This window comes from Schistocerca serialis, chromosome 9, assembly GCF_023864345.2.
Source record: "Schistocerca serialis cubense isolate TAMUIC-IGC-003099 chromosome 9, iqSchSeri2.2, whole genome shotgun sequence".
NCBI lineage: Eukaryota > Metazoa > Arthropoda > Insecta > Orthoptera > Acrididae > Schistocerca > Schistocerca serialis.
In genome coordinates this window covers 53,390,331-53,412,617 of record NC_064646.1, presented here as the reverse complement: position 1 = coordinate 53,412,617, position 22,287 = coordinate 53,390,331, and the positions used below count along the sequence as shown (strand labels likewise).

Below are 22,287 nucleotides of genomic sequence, written 5' to 3'. Positions count from 1 at the left end.
TATTGACACATTCCTGGGGTCAGATACATCACATGATCACACTGACAGAACCACAGGCACATAGACACAGGCAACAGAACATGCACAATGTCGGCACTAGTACAGTGTATATCCACCTTTCGCAGCAATGCAGGCTGCTATTCTCCCATGGAGACGATCGTAGAGATGCTGGATGTAGTCCTGTGGAACGGCTTGCCATGCCATTTCCACCTGGCGCCTCAGTTGGACCAGTGTTCGTGCTGGACGTGCAGACCGCGTGAGACGACGCTTCATCCAGTCCCAAACATGCTCAATGGGGGACAGATCCGGAGATCTTGCTGGCCAGGGTAGCTGACTTACACCTTCTAGAGCACGTTGGGTGGCACGGGATACATGCGGACGTGCATTGTCCTGTTGGAACAGCAAGTTCCCTTGCCGGTCTAGGAATGGTAGAACGATGGGTTCGATGACGGTTTGGATGTACCGTGCACTATTCAGTGTCCCCTCGACGATCACCAGTGGTGTACGGCCAGTGTAGGAGATCGCTCCCCACACCATGATGCCGGGTGTTGGCCCTGTGTGCCTCGGTCGTATGCAGTCCTGATTGTGGCGCTCACCTGCACGGCGCCAAACACGCATACGACCATCATTGGCACCAAGGCAGAAGCGACTCTCATCGCTGAAGACGACACGTCTCCATTCGTCCCTCCATTCACGCCTGTCGCGACACCACTGGAGGCGGGCTGCACGATGTTGGGGCGTGAGCGGAAGACGGCCTAACGGTGTGCGGGACCGTAGCCCAGCTTCATGGAGACGGTTGCGAATGGTCCTCGCCGATACCCCAGGAGCAACAGTGTCCCTAATTTGCTGGGGAGTGGCGGTGCGGTCCCCTACGGCACTGCGTAGGATCCTACGGTCTTGGCGTGCATCCGTGCGTCGCTGCGGTCCGGTCCCAGGTCGACGGGCACGTGCACCTTCCGCCGACCACTGGCGACAACATCGATGTACTGTGGAGACCTCACGCCCCACGTGTTGAGCAATTCGGCGGTACGTCCACCCGGCCTCCCGCATGCCCACTATACGCCCTCGCTCAAAGTCCGTCAACTGCACATACGGTTCACGTCCACGCTGTCGCGGCATGCTACGAGTGTTAAAGACTGCGATGGAGCTCCGTATGCCACGGCAAACTGGCTGACACTGACGGCGGCGGTGCACAAATGCTGCGCAGCTAGCGCCATTCGACGGCCAACACGGCGGTTCCTGGTGTGTCCGCTGTGCCGTGCGTGTGATCATTGCTTGTACAGCCCTCTCGCAGTGTCCGGAGCAAGTATGGTGGGTCTGACACACCGGTGTCAATGTGTTCTTTTTTCCATTTCCAGGAGTGTATTACAAAGCGTTAAAACCCCGATATTCATTTATAAACACCCTGTGCTTTGTGATAATCGATGCTGATACTAAGTTTTCCGCCGTTCTCATTTGTAGAAGTAGAAATGTAGAAATAACACTACCATCGCCTGCAAAAAGTACCAGTTTTGCCGGCCGAAGTGGCCTAGCGGTTCTAGGCGCTACAGTCTGGAACCGCGCGACCGCTGCGGTCGCAGGTTCGAATCCTGCCTCGGGCATGGATGTGTGTGATGTTCTTAGGTTTGTTAGGTTTAATTAGTTCTAAGTTCTAGGGAACTAATGACCAGAAGTTAAGTCCCATAGTGCTCAGAGCCATTTTAACCATTTTGAACCAGTTTTGTTTGATGTACGTTTAGTAGTAGTTAATTTAGAAGAGATAAGGAATACGAGTGCACCTATGAATGAACTTTACGGAACTCGCTGCGCTGTTTCTCGGCAGTCGCTGGTACAGACAGCTAATCGTTGTTTTCATTGGGCTTGCAGGACGCCCTACTGCTGCCCGAACTGCAGCGCTCCTACGCGCTACGACCATCCTTCCAGCCCTCGCGTCCGTCTACGGCTAGTGGCCGCGTGGCCAAAGCCACTGTCAAGGCGACGGCGAGCAAAGAAGGGAGCGGCGCAGCTGGCCGGCAGCGGCTTCCGGCTCGCTTTCTCTGGCCCCGCCAGCCCGTCTGGCTGGCGAGGACGGGACGTAACGTGACGTGACGTCGGCCCCAAGCGCGGCAGTCGCTCCGCGCATTCGGCCCCCGTCGGTGGAGGGCTGTTGCGTTCATCCACCGCCAGTCTACGAGAGCGGCCGCCTCTCCCTCTCACCAGCCGTCCTGCTCCGCCGTCTGTCCGTGGCTCCGGCTGACCTCCACAGGTAGCGACGCTCATGTTGGATAAACGCACTGAGAAGAACCACCAAACGACTGTGACGTGTTACGTATGTGAGATTCAGTGGTTACTTGGACAGGGTGTTATAGCAGAAGATGTTCGTCTGGACTGACACTCGGAGCACTAGAGCAAGAATTCCTGGTCTCATTATTGGTAATTTAGTTTTACTTTAACTAATTTCAAACAACAGTAGTTGCCGTGATGCGCGTCGAAATAGGCAGGAGAACTAGAGTGGCAAAGTTTTTCGAACGAGACCCTGTAGCCCGGTCTCAGCCTGTGCAGTAATCCGTGCCACTTGTTCGTGAAGTACATCGGGCAGTGCACTGAAGTGCTGCTGAGCTCATTTGTGAGGTACCTCGACAGTGGTGCAACAAGTGTCGGAGCGTAGCTCCCGAGGAGGCCACAATGGTGACCATCTCCGCAGCGATCACAGGCGCCCTCAAGACGGCCGGCACCATCGCCGGACTCAGCAAGTTCTGGTTCCTGCCGCTGTTCGTCACCGCCCTCGTCTACTACCACTACGACATCTTCGACCCTGAGAACCAGCCTCACAATGTCAAGGTTAGTAGTGTTCTGTTCTAAGCAGTGCCGCTGAAGTAATCTGCTGCCTCTGCAGACCTACTCTACTGTGTCGTCAATGTGCCCTGGCACAGGCTAGTAATATAAACCAAGATACAGCACATAAATAAGCTATACTCTACACATAAAAAATCCACAAGGAGCGACAACGTAACCTTCAATTCTGTAGCTATATCGTGTCGCTAGTTTAGGAGGACGAGGAGATTAGCGTTTAAAGTGCCGTCGACAACGAGGTCATTAGAGACGGAGTAGTCCGCATCTCGTGGTCGTGCGGTAGCGTTCTCGCTTCCCGCGCCCGGGTTCCCGGGTTCGATTCCCGGCGGGGTCAGGGATTTTCTCTGCCTCGTGATGACTGGGTGTTGTGTGATGTCCTTAGGTTAGTTAGGTTTAAGTAGTTCTAAGTTCTAGGGGACTGATGACCTGAGATGTTAAGTCCCATAGTGCTCAGAGCCATTTGAACCAGAGACGGAGCACAGGCTCGGATTAGGGAAGGATTGGTAAGGAAATCGGCCGTGTCCTTTCAACGGAACCATCCCGGCATCCTTCTGAAACGATTTAGGGAAATCACGGAACATCTAAATCAGGGTGGCCGGAGACGGGTTTGAACCGTCGTCCTCCCGAATGCGAGTCCAGTGTGCTAACAACTGCGCCACTCCGCTCGGTGTCGCTAGTTTAGGACACCTGTACAACTGAGAATGGAAACTGACGTACCTGCCTTCAGCTTAATTATACCCTTTCAGCACTCTGATAACTATAACACACGCAAAGAGTGCTCATTTAAATTTACGTACAACCTAAATAATACACAAATGCATAAATACCACTTCTTTCTCACAGTAAAATACTGTAACAATCTTTAATCGAGTATTAGCTTCTCTTTCAAAGTTTCAGAAATGTGATAATTTGACCCTTTTTTGTGTTACGTACGAACTAAGATATATTTAATGACGAGTCAGAGATAGTTCACCTAAGAATGCTCCATTTCAGCTATAAATATGTCGTTGACAAATCGTAAAATTATACTTGTTACTTTCTTTACATAACTCTTATGTTTCTTTCCCACACGTACGTCTTTGTCTTTAAAGACTAAAGTTTAGTTAACAATCTGACTGCAATTTCATTCCAATGGAACTACCGCCTCATCTGACTATATCGTATTTAAATACGAGAATTTTTTTTCTTTCTTCTTTGCTTGAACTCATCTTTGGAAACTCGATGAAATAAACTTATTAAATTAAGTGCAAATATGACTTTCTAACAACTCGAACTCTCCGGTAACAAAGACCGACGCCTGGCACAACAACAAATCTGCCCTTGAGTGTCACTCACGCAACTCAATACATCTCTCGTACACCACGAGAACAGAAACCAAGAGCCTCAGAAATATTTCTGTGCAGGACCACTGCTACAGGCTGCAACTAATCGGAACTTATCTCGATCCAAATACCATACTCTAAACATCTATAAAACTGCATTCGAGTTGTTATCAGCCAATGCTCGGATTACGACCGTCTGAGGTTTTACCTACGCAATGAACTCCTAACACAGTACCTTTCAACTGCCCAGTAACTCGAATTCTGTTCAATAGCCAACAGTAAATGAACAATACACACAAATTGCTCTAAGGAAATGCGGTAACTTGCTTTTGAACCTTTGTTCTAAATCAGCCTGATGACCTTTCCGTAGGCCAAGCTTTCAAGCTGCATTACTCAACCTCGGTTTGGCAACGCGTCTATGCCCAGGTCAAAACTGTACTCCCAAGGTCAGGCAAATTTACTATGCAATGGTCAAAGCCATGTTGCTATTAAACCATTAGATCGTTACGGAAGGTCAGAAACCATTAAAATTTGACAAACGAGGGGCGTTATTAGTACTTCACAAATTAATGAATTTTGTCTGACGACCGTCGGCTTATTTTTCAGTGGTCGGCTGCTGGCTCGTTATATACTCTTTGTCACCACTGGGTTTCAGCACACCTGAATACACTCGGCAGCAACAGCTCGCTGCGTCCTCCCCCCTTGATCCTATTTACAACAATTTTCCACAAAAATTTATGACACGAAATGACAAATAAATTGGGTGAATCTTTAATGCATATTCTTATTCTTAGTTCGCTAGTGTTAATCGGTTACAAAACAGTGCGACATTTGTCTCATTTTCTCATGACAAAAGCCACATACATTTTGGCACGTTACACTTGCATATGTAATACTCTCGTTTACCGTGGAAATGGGAAACACATTGGTGAAGATTTTTTACAATGCGAAATGATGTGCTATTTTACACACACCTATAAAATGAAGGCTGTGTTCCAAAAAGACACACTAGCTGCTTTCTTCAAACTCCAACCCTGTGATCTTTATTCTTTCCAAAGGGCTTCCTCCCGTTTTCTCCTCCTCGGTTATTGCAGTGCCGAGAAGCTGTCTGTTTAACAAGCGCTCCATCACTTCGTCTTTGTTACTGTCCGTCTGAGTGTTCTTCTGCCTTCAATGTTTCTTCTATTAGATTTGCTTCCTGTCTGCCTATGTTGATTCACTATAGACAGAAGGCAAGAATAACAAAATTCTCTTCAGGACCGGCAGCCCACCTTCCGTTTCGTCTTGGGTCCCTGATTGACGAGCGATACTCAGCAACCGGTCGAAACAGTGCTTCGTATCCCTCTTCTTTCGTGGATGAATTACATTTATTTACGAGTCTTCCAATGAACGTCAACCTGTGCCGCTGTCTATACTTGAATAGTTTTAGATGCTCATTCCACTAAATCTGTATAGGACGGATATTGCTAGATATTTTAACATATTATCTGGAGCATAGGACAACCATAGCTAAAAAAGTACATTGTTAATATTTATGATTCTCCAACTGTTTTTTTGTTAAAAATGTTCTTACGAATTGATGGGATTCACAGTGAATGAAGACTCTTCAACCCGCTTTAGCTGTTATGTGGTCCTTCATTGGGAACACTACCGGTTTCGCAGCGTTACAGCTGCATCTTCACGTGATGAAATGATTAGCTCTCGAATAATCGGAAACTATGTCCCATGTCCCATGCAGCTGTTCCATAGTTCAGTTGTAAATCTAAAATGCTGAAACAGCCTATAAGAGATCAACATTTTTGATTTGCAGCTGAACTATAAAACACCGTAGCTTCCCGATTGTTTTAGAGCTAATCATTGCGTCACCTGAAGATGCTGCTGTAACGGTGCGAAACCTGTAGCGTTCCTAATAAAGGAACATGTAACAGCTAAAGCGGCTTGAAGAGTTTTCATTCACTATGAATCCCATCAATTAATTACAACCTTTTAGAAAAAACGGTTTGCAGATTCTTAAATATTAATAAGAGATATTTTAAGGTTTCTAGCGCCTCCAGTGATAGATCTTCAATAGTATAATGCAACAGTAATACGATCTCTCGCCCATATATGTGCAAATGTTACATTTATTTACGTTCAGGGTCAACTGCAGCCACGCATCAATCGCCGATCCATTGTAGGTTTTTTCACGTTTAGACACAGTTTTCTGGCGTTACAACTTTCTTTACTTACAATAGCATCATCTGTCAACAGATCTACTCAACTTGCGACGTTATTCGCTAGATTAGTCACATATATTGTCAACAGTAACAGTCCTTTAACGTTCCCTTGAAGTACGTCCGAAGTTACGTTTATATCTGATGATTTCATCCCATTACAAAGCAGTAAATAAATTTTATTTAGCCATCTAGTGTACATTTTATCCACAAGCTATCGTCGTGTTTCCACTAACTTCATTTTCCCATTCATAAAATTCCGTAAGGATCGCGATAAATATCTTCAGTAAATGTGAATGACGGTGTCACACTTGCAACCAAAGGATACTGAACCATTTTCTCAGGTATGCCTAGGTGCCATAGTGAAAAACCAATAATTTCAGTGTGCACCACGAGATTCTACTTTAGGTCCTCTACTGTTTCTTCCATTCGCAATGTCAGGACATGCGAATTTTGTCCTTTCTGGAGACGTTGTTCAAATGGTTCAAATGGCTCTGAGCACTATGGGACTCAACTGCTGAGGTCATTAGTCCCCTAGAACTTAGAACTAGTTAAACCTAACTAACCTAAGGACATCACAAACATCCATGCCCGAGGCAGGATTCGAACCTGCGACCGTAGCGGTCTTGCGGTTCCAGACTGCAGCGCCTTTAACCGCACGGCCACTTCGGCCGGCGAGACGTTGTTGTTGTTGATTTGCAGGAGCAGACCAAACAGCGAGGTCATCGGTCCCATCGGGTTAGGGAGAGATGGGGAAGGGAGGAGGCAGTGCCCTTTCAGAGGAACCATCCCGGAATTTGCCTGAAGCGATTTAGGGAAATGAAGGAAAACCTTCCACAGGTGGTACAAGCATATAACAAAGAAGCACGAGTCCTCTTACTGAAAAGGCAGACTTTGAAATATTTTAATACATGAATATAATGTTGAAAGCAAATGGACTCTAACTAAATATTGACAAGATTCGGTGGGTATAATTAATTGCCTCTCACAGATGTACACAAGCTATAAAGACAGTCTGCTCATCGCCTTTCTCTTCCGTCTCGCTGTTTCTGTTCTTGGAACTACAGGAAGATTGACTGGAAATTCCACTTTTCTACATTTAATTCAGCTACATTTGCAATACACATTTTTATTGATAAAGGTGATTAACAAATAAGGAAATAAGTTTATTACTTACGTTCAATTAAGAGGTACAGACTTGTTCTTTGGGGAAATTGTACTAACAGGGGTAGTATTTTCGGTATTAGAGCTTCCTGCAGACACCCCTTCAAAAGCCTTGGCAACTGTTTCATAATTTTTTTGTTGCTAATTTTCTCTTCACTTGAAAAACAGTGCAAAGCATGAATACGCCTCAATAAAAATTTCAAAGGGTTAACATTAGCGCAGAAAGGAGTGAGATGTATGGGACGCGTGTTCAACAAACTGCCACAGCATGTTAAATGCATAGCAGATGATGCGGCGGAGATATGGAGTATAAACTGAAACCGAAGAACTCCTGTCTGGCAACTGCTCCTGCTCCACTGAAGAGTATCTTCCGAAAAATTCTTATAATTACTGTTTTAGGTAACTTTATAGTTAATTTTAGCAATGCAATACAATAACATTTCATAATGTTAAATAACTTCACTAAATTCGTTATAAACTGTAAATATTCTACTTCTACCCAAATTTCATCAGAGACATACTTTGGGTGATATATGGCATACGACTAACCTAATTTAACTAAGAAGTTTACGTTTGTATTTCAACAGGGCAATCGGTTTCTGCAGCTTCTTCCTGATATTTTAAGTGCTGTTACGTTCACCGGTGGCTACCATGATATCGCCTGTTACGCACTGAGTCTGGACAGAGTATCACAACTTACCACGCTCCATCCAGCCCATACGTCTTATCCATCTACAGCACATCTTCCTTTGCTCTTTTGGGGTTCTTCGTTTTCGTTTTTTATAGCAAATCAATAAGACGACATCATTTCATTTATTTTGTATCTTTTTGGGTAAGAACACCCGGACAGCTACAAAAATAATGTGAGACCCCACGTTTCGGAACACAGCAGCTTTCTGAAACGAATACTGATGCTACTCGTAACCGACTTGGTAGACGTGGGAGTTACTGGACGCAAACGTGGTGCCGTTATACCAGCGGGTAACCGGTTTCAGTCAAAGTTGTGGAAAAGATTCCCATCACGAGCACTTGGCTGGCAATTTGAGGAAAGACGGTTGCGTACACTTTCCGGACCCCAGAACAGAACGGCAGTGATCTGGATTAAATGCCAAATCTCACTGAAACACGCGTTCTTACGAGAACGGAAGTGCATAAAACTCTCAGTAAATACTACAACACGTTATTGCAAACCCTCAGATGTTTTCACCGTATCTTAACACTTTCCGTGGCAAAAAGCCACTTAATGAACCGAAATAGAAAACACTCAATCATTAAGCCGAAATGTTAAAATTTCTTCAAATGTTACTCCATAATTTGAGACATGTTGGCAGAATACAGTTCATGTATCAATGAAAATTAGTTCCACTAACACGTTAGAACTGCGTAACTGACATTGCTGAACCTCAACAAGACCTTTGGCCCCATTGGAATCATTGTAAGCTCTACGAGATGAACCAGTACTCCACCAACAACCTTTCAGAAGGCGCTCAGGAATACCTTCTGAGTATTTTGATATAAGGGAACCAAGGTCTCCGGCAGCTCGTTACAGAGTTATTGCATTTCGTTTGGTTGCTTTCCACAATTAACTTTGTATCTATATTACAGTGAAAGTAGTGCACAACAGTACAAATGTCCACAATATGCGCTGTATCTCTTGTTTGTAAACAAACATGCCCCATTCGCTTTTGGTACTCGCTGTTGGTAATAATAATGCACGGTTCACACTTCTCCTTCAAGTCTGCATATAGTTGGCCTACTTCTCAGGCCTGTCTTGCGTTTGTTTTCCCACTAGTGTTAGTTGTACATTAACAATGATTCACAATAGTGTGGTTAGGCTTACTGATAAAAGCTCGCCGATATGTACCATCTGTTTGAGTTCACTGAACATAATGGAAGAAATGTACAACGATGCTATGATAACGGTTGTCGCCTTACGCTATTGCGTGTTGTACTTTTCAGTGTTTGCATAATACAGGATCTTCCCACTGTTATGGAGGTATTTTCATACAAACAAGGGCGATTGCGGTAACAGACCGAATAAATCATATTTACATTACTACTCTGTAACGAGCCGCCAGACCGTGCGTCCCTTCCACGAAAATACACAAAGTGTATCCTTGTCAATCTAGTTCATCCGTACAGTTCCGGTTCCCCAAGAATGACGGACCTTCCGGCGGTTGGGTGACCTGCGTGCCACGACGATACAGATCACCTTCCATAGGTGCAATTGCAGTGGAGGAATATCTGTGTAAAGGCCATACGAACATATGGTTCCTTAAAAGGGGCTTCAGACTTTGCTGTAGTTGCAGGGTAAAAAGTGTGGTTGACGGACTGATCTGATCTACAACAGGAGCCAACATGGTCTTGCTGTTCTGGTACTGCGAACGGCTGAAAACATGCGGAAACTGCAGCCGTTATTTTCCCCAAATGCATGCAGCTCTTCTGTATGATTAAATGATGGCTAGAGGACAAATGCAAGTCTGTAGACACATGTATAACTACGGAACGGACAGATACACTATGTGATCAAAAGCATCCGGACACCCCCAAAAAATTACGTTTTTCACACTAGGTGCATTGTGCTGCCGCCGACCTCAGTAGTCATTAGACATTGTGAGAGAGCAGAATGGGACGCCCTGCGGAGCTCACGGACTTCGAACGTGGTCAGGTGATTGGGTGTCACTTGTGTCATACGTCTGTACGCGAGATTTCCACACTCCTAAACATCTCTTGGTCCACTGTTTCCGAGGAGATAGTGAAGTGGAAACGTGAAGGGACACGTACAGCACAAAAGCGTACAGGCCGACCTCGTCTGTTGACTGACAGAGACCGCCGACAGCTGAAGAGGGTCGCAATGTGTAATAGGCAGACATCTATCCAGACCATCACACAGGAATTCCAAACTGCGTAAGGATCCACTGCAAGTACTATGACAGTTAGGCGGGAGGTGAAAAAAAACTTGGATTTCATGGTAGAGTGGCTGCTCATAAGCCACACATCACGCTGGTAAACATCAAACGACGCCCCGTTTGGTGTAAGGAGCGTAAACATTGGACGATTGAACAGTGGAAATACGTTCTGTGGAGTGACGAATCACGGTACGCAAGGTGGCGATCAGATGGCAGGGTCTTGGTATAGCGAATGCCCAGTGAACGTCATCTGCCAGCGCATGTAGTACCAACAGTTAAATTCAGACGGTGGCGTTATGGTGTGGTCGTGTTTTTCAAGGAGGGGTTTTGCTCCTCTTGTTGTTTTGCTTGGCAGTGTCACCGAACAGGCCTACATTGATATTTTAAGCACCTTCTTGCTTCCCACTGTTGAAGAGCAATTCGGGCGATGGCGATTGCATCTTTCAACACGAAGGAGCACCTGTTCATAATACACGGCCTGTGGCGGAGTGGTTACACGACAATAACATCCCTGTCATGAACTGGCCTGCACAGAGTCCTGACCTGAATCCTATAGAATACCTTTTGGATGTTTTGGAACGCCGACTTCGTGCCAGGCCTCACTGACCGACATCGATACCTCTCCTCAGTGTAACACCCCGTGAAGAATGGGCTAAGGGTGGGCCAACACCATACTGAATTCCAGCATTACCGATGGAGGGCGCCACGAACTTGAAGTCACTGCCAACCAGGCACCCACATACTTTTGATCACATATTGTACCACCGAGAGGAAAACTAAAGGCATCTTTAGAGAAAGGACATGCGCTGTGTGAATACCAACAGTTCAAATGGGAAACCAGTACTAAGCAAAGAAGGATAAGATGAAATGTGGGGGGAATATACACGGTGTAAGGGGTATAAGACCAGATATTTCTGCTGACGACGGAGGACGGTGTACTGATCAATATTATATCGGTATTGGCGTCATCTGAAGATTAGCAATTATAATGATTACAAGATGTGTGGTTTTAGGTTGGTTAATATCTACTAGTACATGTGGCAAGAACAAGACATTAATACTTATTTTTCCTCTGGGCAGCAGGTCAGGTGTTGGAAGAGTGGACTCGTGGACGCAAAACTCTTAGTCTATACTGACTGGCGTATTCCACTCAGTGGTGCAGTACGACCGTGCAGAAAACACCAGATGTTTGTTGGAAGACTGTTCGACGAAGAGAAAAAAAGAATCAACACACTGATGTGCGTTCATATTTAGGTACCACATATAAAAGTATCTGCACTTATACCCGTTATGCCTTGTATAGAGGAACTACACAAGTGAAATGAACCTGATGGCAATATGATGGAAAGGGAAAAGGAAGTAGATGAAGATGACAAGCGAGATATGATACTGCCTGAGGAATTTAACAGAACTCTGAAAGACCCAAGTCGAGGCAAGGTTCCACGAGTAGACAGCATTCCCTCAGAATTACTGAGATATTTGGGAGATGGTTCAAATGGCTCTGAGTACTATTGGACTTAACATCTGAAGTCATCAGTCCCCTAGAACTTAGAACTACTTAAACCTAACTAACCTAAGGACATCACACACATCCATGCTCGAGGTAGGATTCGAACCTACGACCGTAGCAGCAGCGCGGTTCCGGACTGAAGCGCCTATAACCGCTCGACCACAACGGCCGGCTATTTGCGAGAGCCAGTGAAGACGTATCTTCATAAAAGAATTCCTAGACTTAATTTAATATTCTATGTTAACAAATATCTGTTCTTCAGAATCGCTTTTCTTGCCATTGCCAGTCTGCATTTTATATCCTCTTTACTTCGGACATCATCCGTTATTTTGATGCTCTATTTTCTAATCTAATACCCCCCAGCATCGCCTGATTTAATTCGACTACACTCTATTACCCTTGTTTTGCTTTTGTTAATGTTCATCTTAATCCTCCTTTCAAAACACTGTCCATTCCGTTCAACTGGTCTTCTAAGATGTTGGCTGTCTCTAACAGTATCACAATGTCATCGGAAAATCTTAAGGTATTTTTTTTTCTTCTCTCTGAGCTTTAATTCCTTATCCAAATTTCTCTTTGGTTTCCTTTACTGCTTGCTCAATGGACAGACTGAATAACACCAGGGATAGGCTAGAAGCATGTCTGACGCACTTCTCAGAACTGTGTCCCCTTCATATCCTTCGACTCTTGTTAACTGGAGTCTGGTTTCTGTAGAAGTTGTAAATGATCTTTCGCTTCCTTTACCAAGGGTCTCAACAATTCTAATGAAGTCTCGTCTAGTACGTGTTTCGACTTCTGTCTTTCACCACTCTGTCAAATTCTTCTCGTAGTATAGCATCTCCCGTATCATCTATAACTTTATTTTCACTTTCCTTGTAAAGGTCCTCACCTTTCAGTTTTCCCTTGTTTGCTTAGTGCTGATGTTCCATCTGAGCTCCTAATATTCATACCACTGCTTCTCTTTCCTCCACAGGTCTCTTCAGTTGTCCTATAGACGGTATTTATAAAGGGCAGTCAAATGAAAACGGAACAAATTAAGTAAACTGTTTACGGTTTCAAAAGTAATCGCCGTAACTGGTAACAAACGCTCCATGCAGCATACAGTCCAAATCTTTCCCGAAGCGATTTCCAATTTTTGGAGCCCTGAACAAGGCATTCAAGGTTATGGCTTCGCTTCGCACAGAGAGCTGCGCACCTGGTTACGATCATGATTCTGTGGGCAACCGCAAACATTTTTCCATGAAGACCTAGACCGTCTTCTCTCACAGTGGGATAAATATACAAACAGTTATGTCGATCGCTTTTGAAATAATGAACAGTTAACTTTTTTTTTACATCTGTCACGTTTTCATTTGACGGCCCTTGTATCTTTCCCCTAGTTATACATGCTTCTATAGATCTGGATTTGTCCTCTATCCAAAAACTTTACAATTTTGCACTTTCTGCCATTCTCAAGCTTCATTTGCTGCATTTTTATATTTCTCCTTTCATCACTTAAGTTCAATATATCCTGTGGTATCCGAAGATTCCCACTAGGTCTTGTCTTTTTACCTATTTGATCCTCTGCTGCCTTCACTATTTCGTCTCTATCCAGTCGTCCTCTACTGTTTTCCTTCCCCCGTTTCAATCCATCGTTGCCTAAAGCTCCCATTTAAAAACTCAATAACGGCTGGTTTCTGCATCTTATCCGGGTCCCATCTCCTCAATTCCGTAATCTTTTTAAACATTATTCACTTTTAATGTCTAGTTGATAACGAATGAATTGTATTAGTGTTTAATATCTGGTTCCGAAGTCTGAAACCTTCCGGTGTCTCCAAGTCTCTTCCACGTATGTGACCGTTTCTCAGCATTCTAAAACCAAATGTTAGCGATGATTACATCACGCTCTGTGCAAAATCCTACCAGGCGGCTTCCTCTTTCATTACCTTGCTTCACCCATATTCCCCCACTGTATTTCCCCGTCTTTCTTTTCCTGTTATCAAATTTTAGTCCTCCATCACAACACAATGTTCCTCTCCCTTAACCATGTGATTAATTTCTTTTATCTCATCACACATTCTTTAATCTCTTAATCATCTGTAGAGCTAGATGGCACATAAACTTCAACTACTGTTGCAGGAGTTGGTTCGCCTATGTTGACTATAATGATGCATTGACTATGCTGTAAATAGTAGCTTAACGGCATTCCTATTTGCCTACACTTCTGCATTATCCCTGTTTGATTTGTATTTATAATCCTCCGCTCAGCCGTGTAGATGTCCTATTCACCCCGCCACCGAACTTCTCTAATTCCCACAACATCTAACTTCAACCTATCCATTTACCATTTTAAATTCTCTAACCTACCTACCCGATGATGGACTCTAACATTCCACGCTCCGACCCGTACAATGTCAGTTTTGTTTTTCCTTATGACGTTATCCTACTGAGTAGTCCTCATCGGTAGAGTTGAATAAGGGGACTACCTCACCTCCGGAATATTTCATCCATGACGATTCCACTATCATTCAAACATGCAGAAGATCTATAAGGCCTCGGGGAAAATAATGGCTGTAATTTCCCCTTAGTGTCGGCCGTTCGCAGAACCAAACAGCAAGGTCCTATTGGCTGATGTTAGTAGACGAGACCAGTCAATTATCCACACTTTTGACCCTGCAACTAAAGAAAAATCGGCTGCACCTCTTCAGGTACTACATGGTTGTTTGGGCTTTCCACAGATCCCCTTTCCTTGGGACTGCACCTATGGTATAGCTATCTGTATCGTTGAGGCACGCAGACCACCTCATCTCGTGAAATTACGTGGTTAACGTTGGGAAGAAGACTATATTCAAATACATAATTAGGTAAATTCTTGGATAAATAAATACTGTCTTCTTTCATACACGCGAAGCATGTACGCTCCATAGCTGTAAGTACGTATGTGTTTATTAACAATCAAATATCTCAGACAATAACTGAGTATAACTGTTGACACACTTTGGTACACAATACAATGAAAAGAAATATTTCAGGCTTAATCCGACAACTGTAGATTTGTAAGGACTTCTGAGAAATTTCGTCATACCTCAGTCAGACTAAGATTCAGATCGTAAATGGCCTGGAGACTCCTTCTATATTCGACAGCGTTTTCCATGCAGTTGTGGTATCTTTAACCGTTTTTGGTTGGTTGCTTACTTACTTGCTTGCTTGTTGGAGTTAAACTGTTAAAGGGACCAATCTGCGAAGTCGTCGGTTTCTTCAACCTATGCGTATCGAACCAGGAACAATCATCAGAGGAAGGCTACAAAAGGCAAATCCTGGGAAGCCCGACTGTAAGCAAGATACAGAAAGTGGGAGAGAAAACTCGAGGGGGGTAGGGGGGGAGGTGGGCGAGCCGCTGTGCCCAGAATGCACCTGGAGGTCCCCCCCCCCCCCCCCAGAGCACGCCATGCGGTGGGAGGAACAGCCTCTGCACTCCACCAGCGCCACTTCACCGTCCCTTACCGCAAGGAAACGAGCAGCACATGCAAGATGAATTTAGGAAAGGTAAAACATTAAAAACAGCAAACGTAAATAACCATGCGAGAAACGGAGGAGCAGAGGAGTAAAGGCCTTTGTATCTCTGCCCGTAATTGAGAGCTGAGAGGTAAGACGTTTACACAGTGGTATCTTCACGTATGATGGTTTGATACACGATGGACAGGGACGCTACCTGCAACCTGTGAGGAGCGGACGGGACGACGTCCTTCGTGTACAGCCTGCCGACGTCTTCTGGTACAGACTTTTGTCTTCACACTGCTGTCAAGAAGCTGCTTCGCTGCCACGATTCTGCGTCAGTTCCGCAGAGCGATCTGTCAAGTCCGACATCGTCATTACATTATTCCCTTTTCTCAGGCGTCGTGCAATGGAATCGGACCGTAGTGTCTCGAAAGTTCACACACACGTTTGCCCCTGCAACTTTTGAATACTCTAAAATATTTATTATGTAACAGTACCGTTTCTACTCATGCAATACGTTAATAATTTAGCTGACAATACTAATTCCAGGCTTTTCTCAGGTGACACAGTTTTCTACGACAAAGTGCTGTCCGTTTTAAACTAGTAGCCTGTTTCCAAGGCCGGCAACACGGTGTTAACGACGAGGAATGCGTAGTTGCGCACTTGACGGAACGTAAAAACGTGGTGTTCTTTGATTACAGTCTTTAAGAGCCACAAGAAGAGTTAGTCATGTCATACACAAGGTGTTAAAAGAAAGTATTCCATTTTTAGAGGTGGTGGTATGGACCAAAACAAGAGGAAAATGTCCAGTAAACACGGGGACTATATTGCATACCTTAAGAGTTATGAGCTGTTGTTCAGCTTCGTTATTGGTAATCATCTCTCTTTTACTGCAACCTCTTTGCTACTACGAACGGCCTACAGAATGCAGTAAACAAATAAGGTCACCTTCCTTCGTTATTGTTGATGGATACAGCACGCAACGAACATCTGTTAGTGTTGTTACAACAAGACGTGTTCACATTTGTGGGTATGTGCAGCGTGTGCATTAGTTCTAATGTAACCAGCTGATATTTTAATAAGCTTGTGAAATGCTTCCACAGAGTAGGTTTATTGTTACACTTATCAGCATAAATGAAGCCTATTATTCAAGACGGCAAATTGCAGACACGATATTGTGTTTTGATTTGGCAAATGGAGGCGGCCGTCGAGGCCACGTCCCGCATGTTGAAAAATATAAATAACGGAGCGTACAATCTGTACAATTATTCTGCCGTGTCTTCCAGCGACTAACAGTCAGTCTCCGTAGCACCACAATGGCAAATCGTGGCAGGCCACGCACCTTCCGTACACCTGTTGTGAAGGAGCGAGTACTGCAACGAGTGGAGGAAGATCCTGGAACTAGCGCACGTAGAACAGAAAATCAGCCTCTATCCGTGCAATCTTTGGACATGCCACACGAACAGTTGTTAACCCATATCATGTACAGCGTGTCCAAGCCCTTTGGTCACAAAATCAGCCTGCGAGAACTCAGTTCTGCCAAACGATGTTGCGAAAATATGGTGGATAACCACGTTTCAGAACAAAGATATTGTACACAGAAGAGGCTAGTTTCAAGCGATATGGGATCGTCAATTCTCATAACCAACATGTATCTGCTGATGCAAATACACACGCAGTTGAAGAAGCAAAGCATCACCGCCGATTTTCAGTTTATGTACGGGCAGGAATTATTGGCGATAGACCAACAGGACCTTACATGCTACAAAACTGGTTGAGTGATACACAGTACCTTCTGTTGCTATCAGTCGCCTTGCCTGTCTTGCCAGGGGAGGTACCATTCCAACAACTGCTGAAGCTGTGATTGATTTACGTTGCGGCACCAACCTATTGTCTTCGAAACGTCCGACAACTCCTCAGACATACATGTAATGGGCGATGGAATGGACGTTGATCGGGGGAGGAAGAGGGATGGAAGGTGGCAGGGTCCAGTGAGTTGACTAGCTCGTTCCCCCTATGTTAATCCCAGGATTTTTGACCTTGGGACGCTTTAAATCTTTGGTGTATGCAAGCTTCACTAATGATGTACAAACACTGCAGGCGCGCGTCATCGACGCATGCCACTGCACCTATGCTTGCCAGTGCATCCGAGAAAAACATGGAGTTCTTCAGAAAGTGCGTAATTCTTAGGTCTCTAGAATGTCGGACAGAAGACTGTCTTACTGTGAATGGATACAATACTAAACACATCCTTCAGCAATGGCGCAAGAGTGCAGGTCATATGTAATACCAAGCACATTACGTTATAACATCTGCTGTTTCAGAGTCACAGAGGACTGTGTTCTCATTTGTTTATTGCATTCGTAATAAGAGCTAGCAGCAGGAGAGATGCGTCTTTCAGCAATGAAGACGCTCGATTACCGAAAAACATTTGACTCAGCAGCACACGTACGCTTATTATCAGAAGTACAATCATATGGGCATCAGACGAAATAAGTGACTGGATTGACGATTTCTCGGTAGGGACGACACAGCATGTTATCTTGGATGGGAAGTCATCGACAGGTGTAGACGTAACGTCGGGAGTAGCCCAAGGAAGTGTGGTGGGTACCTTGCTGTTCATATTGTGTAATCTTGCGGACAATATTAATGGTAACCTCAGATTTATCGCCGATGATGCTCTTATCTTCAACGACATACAGTCTGAACGAAGTATTACGAATATTCAGTCAGACCTTGATGAGATTTCAAAGAGATGGAATAATTGGCAGCTTGCTTTAAGTGTTCAAAAAAATAAAATTTCGCACCTCATAAAACGAAAAAACAAGGTACCTTACGAATATAATATTAATGACTCACAGTTATAACCTGTAGACTAATACAGATACTTGGGTGTAGCAGTCAGGAGGGACATGAAGTGGAAAGACCATATAAGCTTAGTCGTGGGTGAAACAGGTGGCAGACTGGCAAGGGACGTTAAAAGTATGCAGAGAAGGGCGGCACGACTGGTCACAGGGAGAATGTCACTGAGGCGTTGCAAGAACTGAACTGACAGATTCTTGAAGATAGTTTCTGTCTATCTCGAGATCGTCTACAAACACAGTTTCAAGAACGGACTTTAAATGGTGATTAGGAATATGCTCAAATCCCCTACACGTCGCTTCCACAGGGAACATGAGGATGAGAATAGATTAATTATAGCACGCACAGAGCCATTTCAGTAATTATTTTTCCCACGCTGCATACGTGAATCAAACGGTAAAAAGCCCTAATAACCGGTATACTAGGACGCACCCTCCTCCATGCGCTTCCTAGAGTATAGATGTAGTAGTTGGTGGACAAGTGCTCATAGCTCTCAAGGGACACATTTTACAGTACAAAAAATGGTTCAAATGGCTCTGATCACTATGGGACTCAACTTCAGAGGTCATCAGTCCCCTAGAACTTAGAACTACTTAAACCTAACTAACCTAAGGACGTCACACACATCCATGCCCGAGGCAGGACTCGAACCTGCGACCGTAGCTGTCTCGCGGTTCCAGACTGTAGCGCCTGGAACCGCACGGCTACTCCGGCCGGCTTCAGAGTACATATTTTCTTGACATGTTCTACTTGTTTTGGTCCACACTACCATTTCTCATAATTTGGAATGCCCGTGTAGATATGAAATAGAAATACCATAAAAGCTTGATCATTTTGTGGGATACTGGGAGATTGTAGTGTGTCTACAAAAGAGACTGGATACAAAACGATTGTACAGCCGATATTTATACAGCGTTCCAGTGTGTGGGACGCATATCACGTCGGACTAAAATGGGGATCGAGTATATACTAAGACGAGGGGTGCGAATGTTTAAATGTTAGCTTCACTGGAGAAAGAGTGCAAGAGAAATGCTGAAAAATCGTAACTAGAAGAGACTGGAAGTGAGACGCCTTACATCTTATTACGACTTGGTAAGTAACCCGTCTTTCAGATCCGAAACTACTGCTGCTGCTGCTGCTGCTTTTTAAGGATTTGAATAAACTAAACAGCTAAAGTAATCAACCTCTTATTCACGCTCCCCCTCCACCCCTCTTTCCCGGGGACAAAATCTGTGTACCCCAACTGTCTGTGTCTATAATTAATACCATGGGCAAGTGTGAGAATGTGTCCTAAATGTTTATGTAACGTGTATCTGAGTCGGGACCGGCATTCAGCTAGTGGGATGTGGGAAACCGCCTGAAATCCACGTGCACACTGGCTGGCTGAGCAGGCCTCCTTGTTAAGCCGCGAGTCACGCAAGTGGTGCGTTAACACGCGTGCCTATCAGAGCAGAAGCTCCTAGTGTTGCTCGGCCGCTACGCATCTCCCCTGTAGGTATCTTGAAGACAAAATCAGACAAATATGACGGCTATCCAGTAAGTAACAGATGTTTTGAAACAAAAAATTAACATTATGAAAAAACCAAATTCTATTATATGCACACTCTTAAGCTATTTCTCTACATAATCGCTATTCAAAATGAGGCACTTACCATTCCGTGGCGCAAGTTTTTCAGTACCGTTTCTGCATTAATATGCGGCCTGCGATTGGAGCGACTGGTTTATAACGGCACGCAGTTCGGCGTCAGTATCAAAGCGTTGAGTAGCGAGCCACGTCTTCGTTGCTGGGAACAGGCGGTAGTCGCTCGCCACAAAATCCGGGCTGTGTGGTGGATGATGAGACACCTCCCGTCCAAAACACCACCCGATACGATTGGCCGTGTGTGGACGTGCGCTGTCGTAAAAAAAACGAAAACTTTCGCGCTAAGGTTTCGCCGACGCTTGTTTTGTAGCGCACGCCGTAACTTCGCCAGTGTTTGACAATACCTTTCTGCTGTGCCATTTTAAGGAAATCAGTGAGAATCCGTGCCTGTGAGTCACAAAACACAGAAGTCATAATCTTTCTGGCCGACAGCGTTTGCAAACACTTCCTCGGTTTCTTGGGAGAATTTATGTCACCACTTCATGGGTTGCCTTTTTGTTTCACAAGTGACGTGCTTCATCCAAGCCTCGTCCCCAGTTACGATACGATCGCGAGCCTTGTTATTATTTTTCTCGTAATCTTCGAAGGAGGTCAGTGCTGAAGCCAGCCTCTGTTTTTAGTGGTCTTCCGTTAGGATTTTGGGAACACACCTAGCGCAAACTTTGTGGTAACCATGGTTTACACTTTCATGCACCGAACTCCGTGAAATGTAGGGAAAATGCTGCGAAAGTCCCGTAATCGTCAAACGGTGATTTTCACGAGTTTTGCCGTTGATTTTCATCACCACTTTGTCAGTCAGAAGGCTCGGCGTACCACCTACGGTCCTCATCGTGAACACCGTTGTGGCCATTTTTAAGCTAATAAAGTCGCTATAAGTTTCATCTGGTTTGCAGTTTTTTGCAACGAAAACTTTATTATGGAACGCACCTCACATGTGGCGGGATTTTCTATTGCAGTGCACATATTAACACGTCATGAAAAGCAAAGTAGCAGAGACACAGACCACACGCTGCCATCGCTGGATGCGTGATTGTAGGAAGGTTATGGCATCAAGATGGCGGCTGTAGCTCCGCCGCAGACGCGAGAGACCAAGACGTCTGCTACTTTCTGGATAACGCTCGTAACAGCTCGAACACAGGCGTACAGGAAATCGTTCTGACCACGCTTCTTCATCTGAGAATGGGACATAACATACGGCACAGTAAAATGCACACTCTAAGATACACTTTACAGCAGTGCATGTACTGCAGATGTCTATGCAGAAACATCAATAAGATCGATAAGACTGTGATTTCAATTTTTTCTTTTGCATGGTAATTACTGCATGATCTCTATCTGCGCGAAATATCAAAGATATTTTTAAATCTATCTTGATTAAACAATGTGAATTGTTCTGAGGCTAACCTACTATTTCAGAGTCCTATTACGACTGTTATATGAATCTTTTTTCTGATTTAGAAAACAAAGTTTTGGATATTTCGATATCGTTAAAAGGCAACGTAACGCCAGCTGGCTTAAGGTGCCCGAGTAATGTTGTGTGCACTTTGTTTCGCGCCAATTGCGTCTCCTGCTGTATGGTAGAGAAAGGCGGCCGGCCAACAGGAAAGCAAACCAAGTTAGCCAAGAGGTTTGCAGAGCAAACACCCGAAGGAAAGCTGCGGACGGTGAGAGCTGGCGCTTCGCTGTTCTATGAATACTGGTGTAACGCCTATCCTAGAAGAGTTGTAGCACAAGCGTACTTTCCAATTTCAACTGCATCTAACACGTTACTTTACATTCTACGCTGTGCGTAATGCTTACTCATCGCCGAACTGTACAGTCATCTTCTTTTGCGACGCACATTTGAGGCGCATTGTTTCAAAACGTATTAAATGCAACCGAGGTCAAAATACAGTTCGCTGCGTTTTCACCCAAAATGCGGTATGCTCTTTGGCGTTGTTGAGTCAGATCGGCTCATTTCGTACTCTTTCGCAGTAGTAATTTAGTGCCGAAAAAAATGAATCGGATCAAATAGTATTATTTACTCTTGGAAGAGCCTTCGAAAGAAAGTAGAATGACAATTAGGGCTGCGAAAACTAAAAGACATCGTCAGTAGGAAGCTCAGTGAGTAATAACACCTGATGTACTTTCTGAATTACCATTTCGAATGAAATTTGTAATGTCGGTGCACTGATATGTTATTCGTGTCGGGAAAGTTCATAAAGACATACTTTTATACTTTGACTGAGCTTTACTATCTGTAGGTATGACGTGAGCAGATGTATTTCACTTTAGATACTTCACCCGAGATTCACATTTAAGTAATTTAGAGCCGTCTTGTAATCAAGAAAGCAGAGTCAGCTGTAGAAGCAGTCCATTA

At 44.6% G+C, this 22,287-nt stretch overlaps 1 protein-coding gene across 1 annotated transcript in view; it reads left to right on the top strand.

Annotated features, from left to right (window-relative positions):
- Positions 1-2,664: 2,664 nt before the first annotated feature.
- The window catches only part of LOC126419355 (glucose dehydrogenase [FAD, quinone]), an 84,330-nt gene continuing 64,707 nt past the window's right edge, over positions 2,665-22,287 (top strand). Inside the window, exon 1 of the mRNA XM_050086541.1 lies at positions 2,665-2,820. Within this exon, the coding sequence (XP_049942498.1) occupies positions 2,665-2,820 (156 nt within the window). The remainder of the gene's footprint in view (positions 2,821-22,287) is intronic.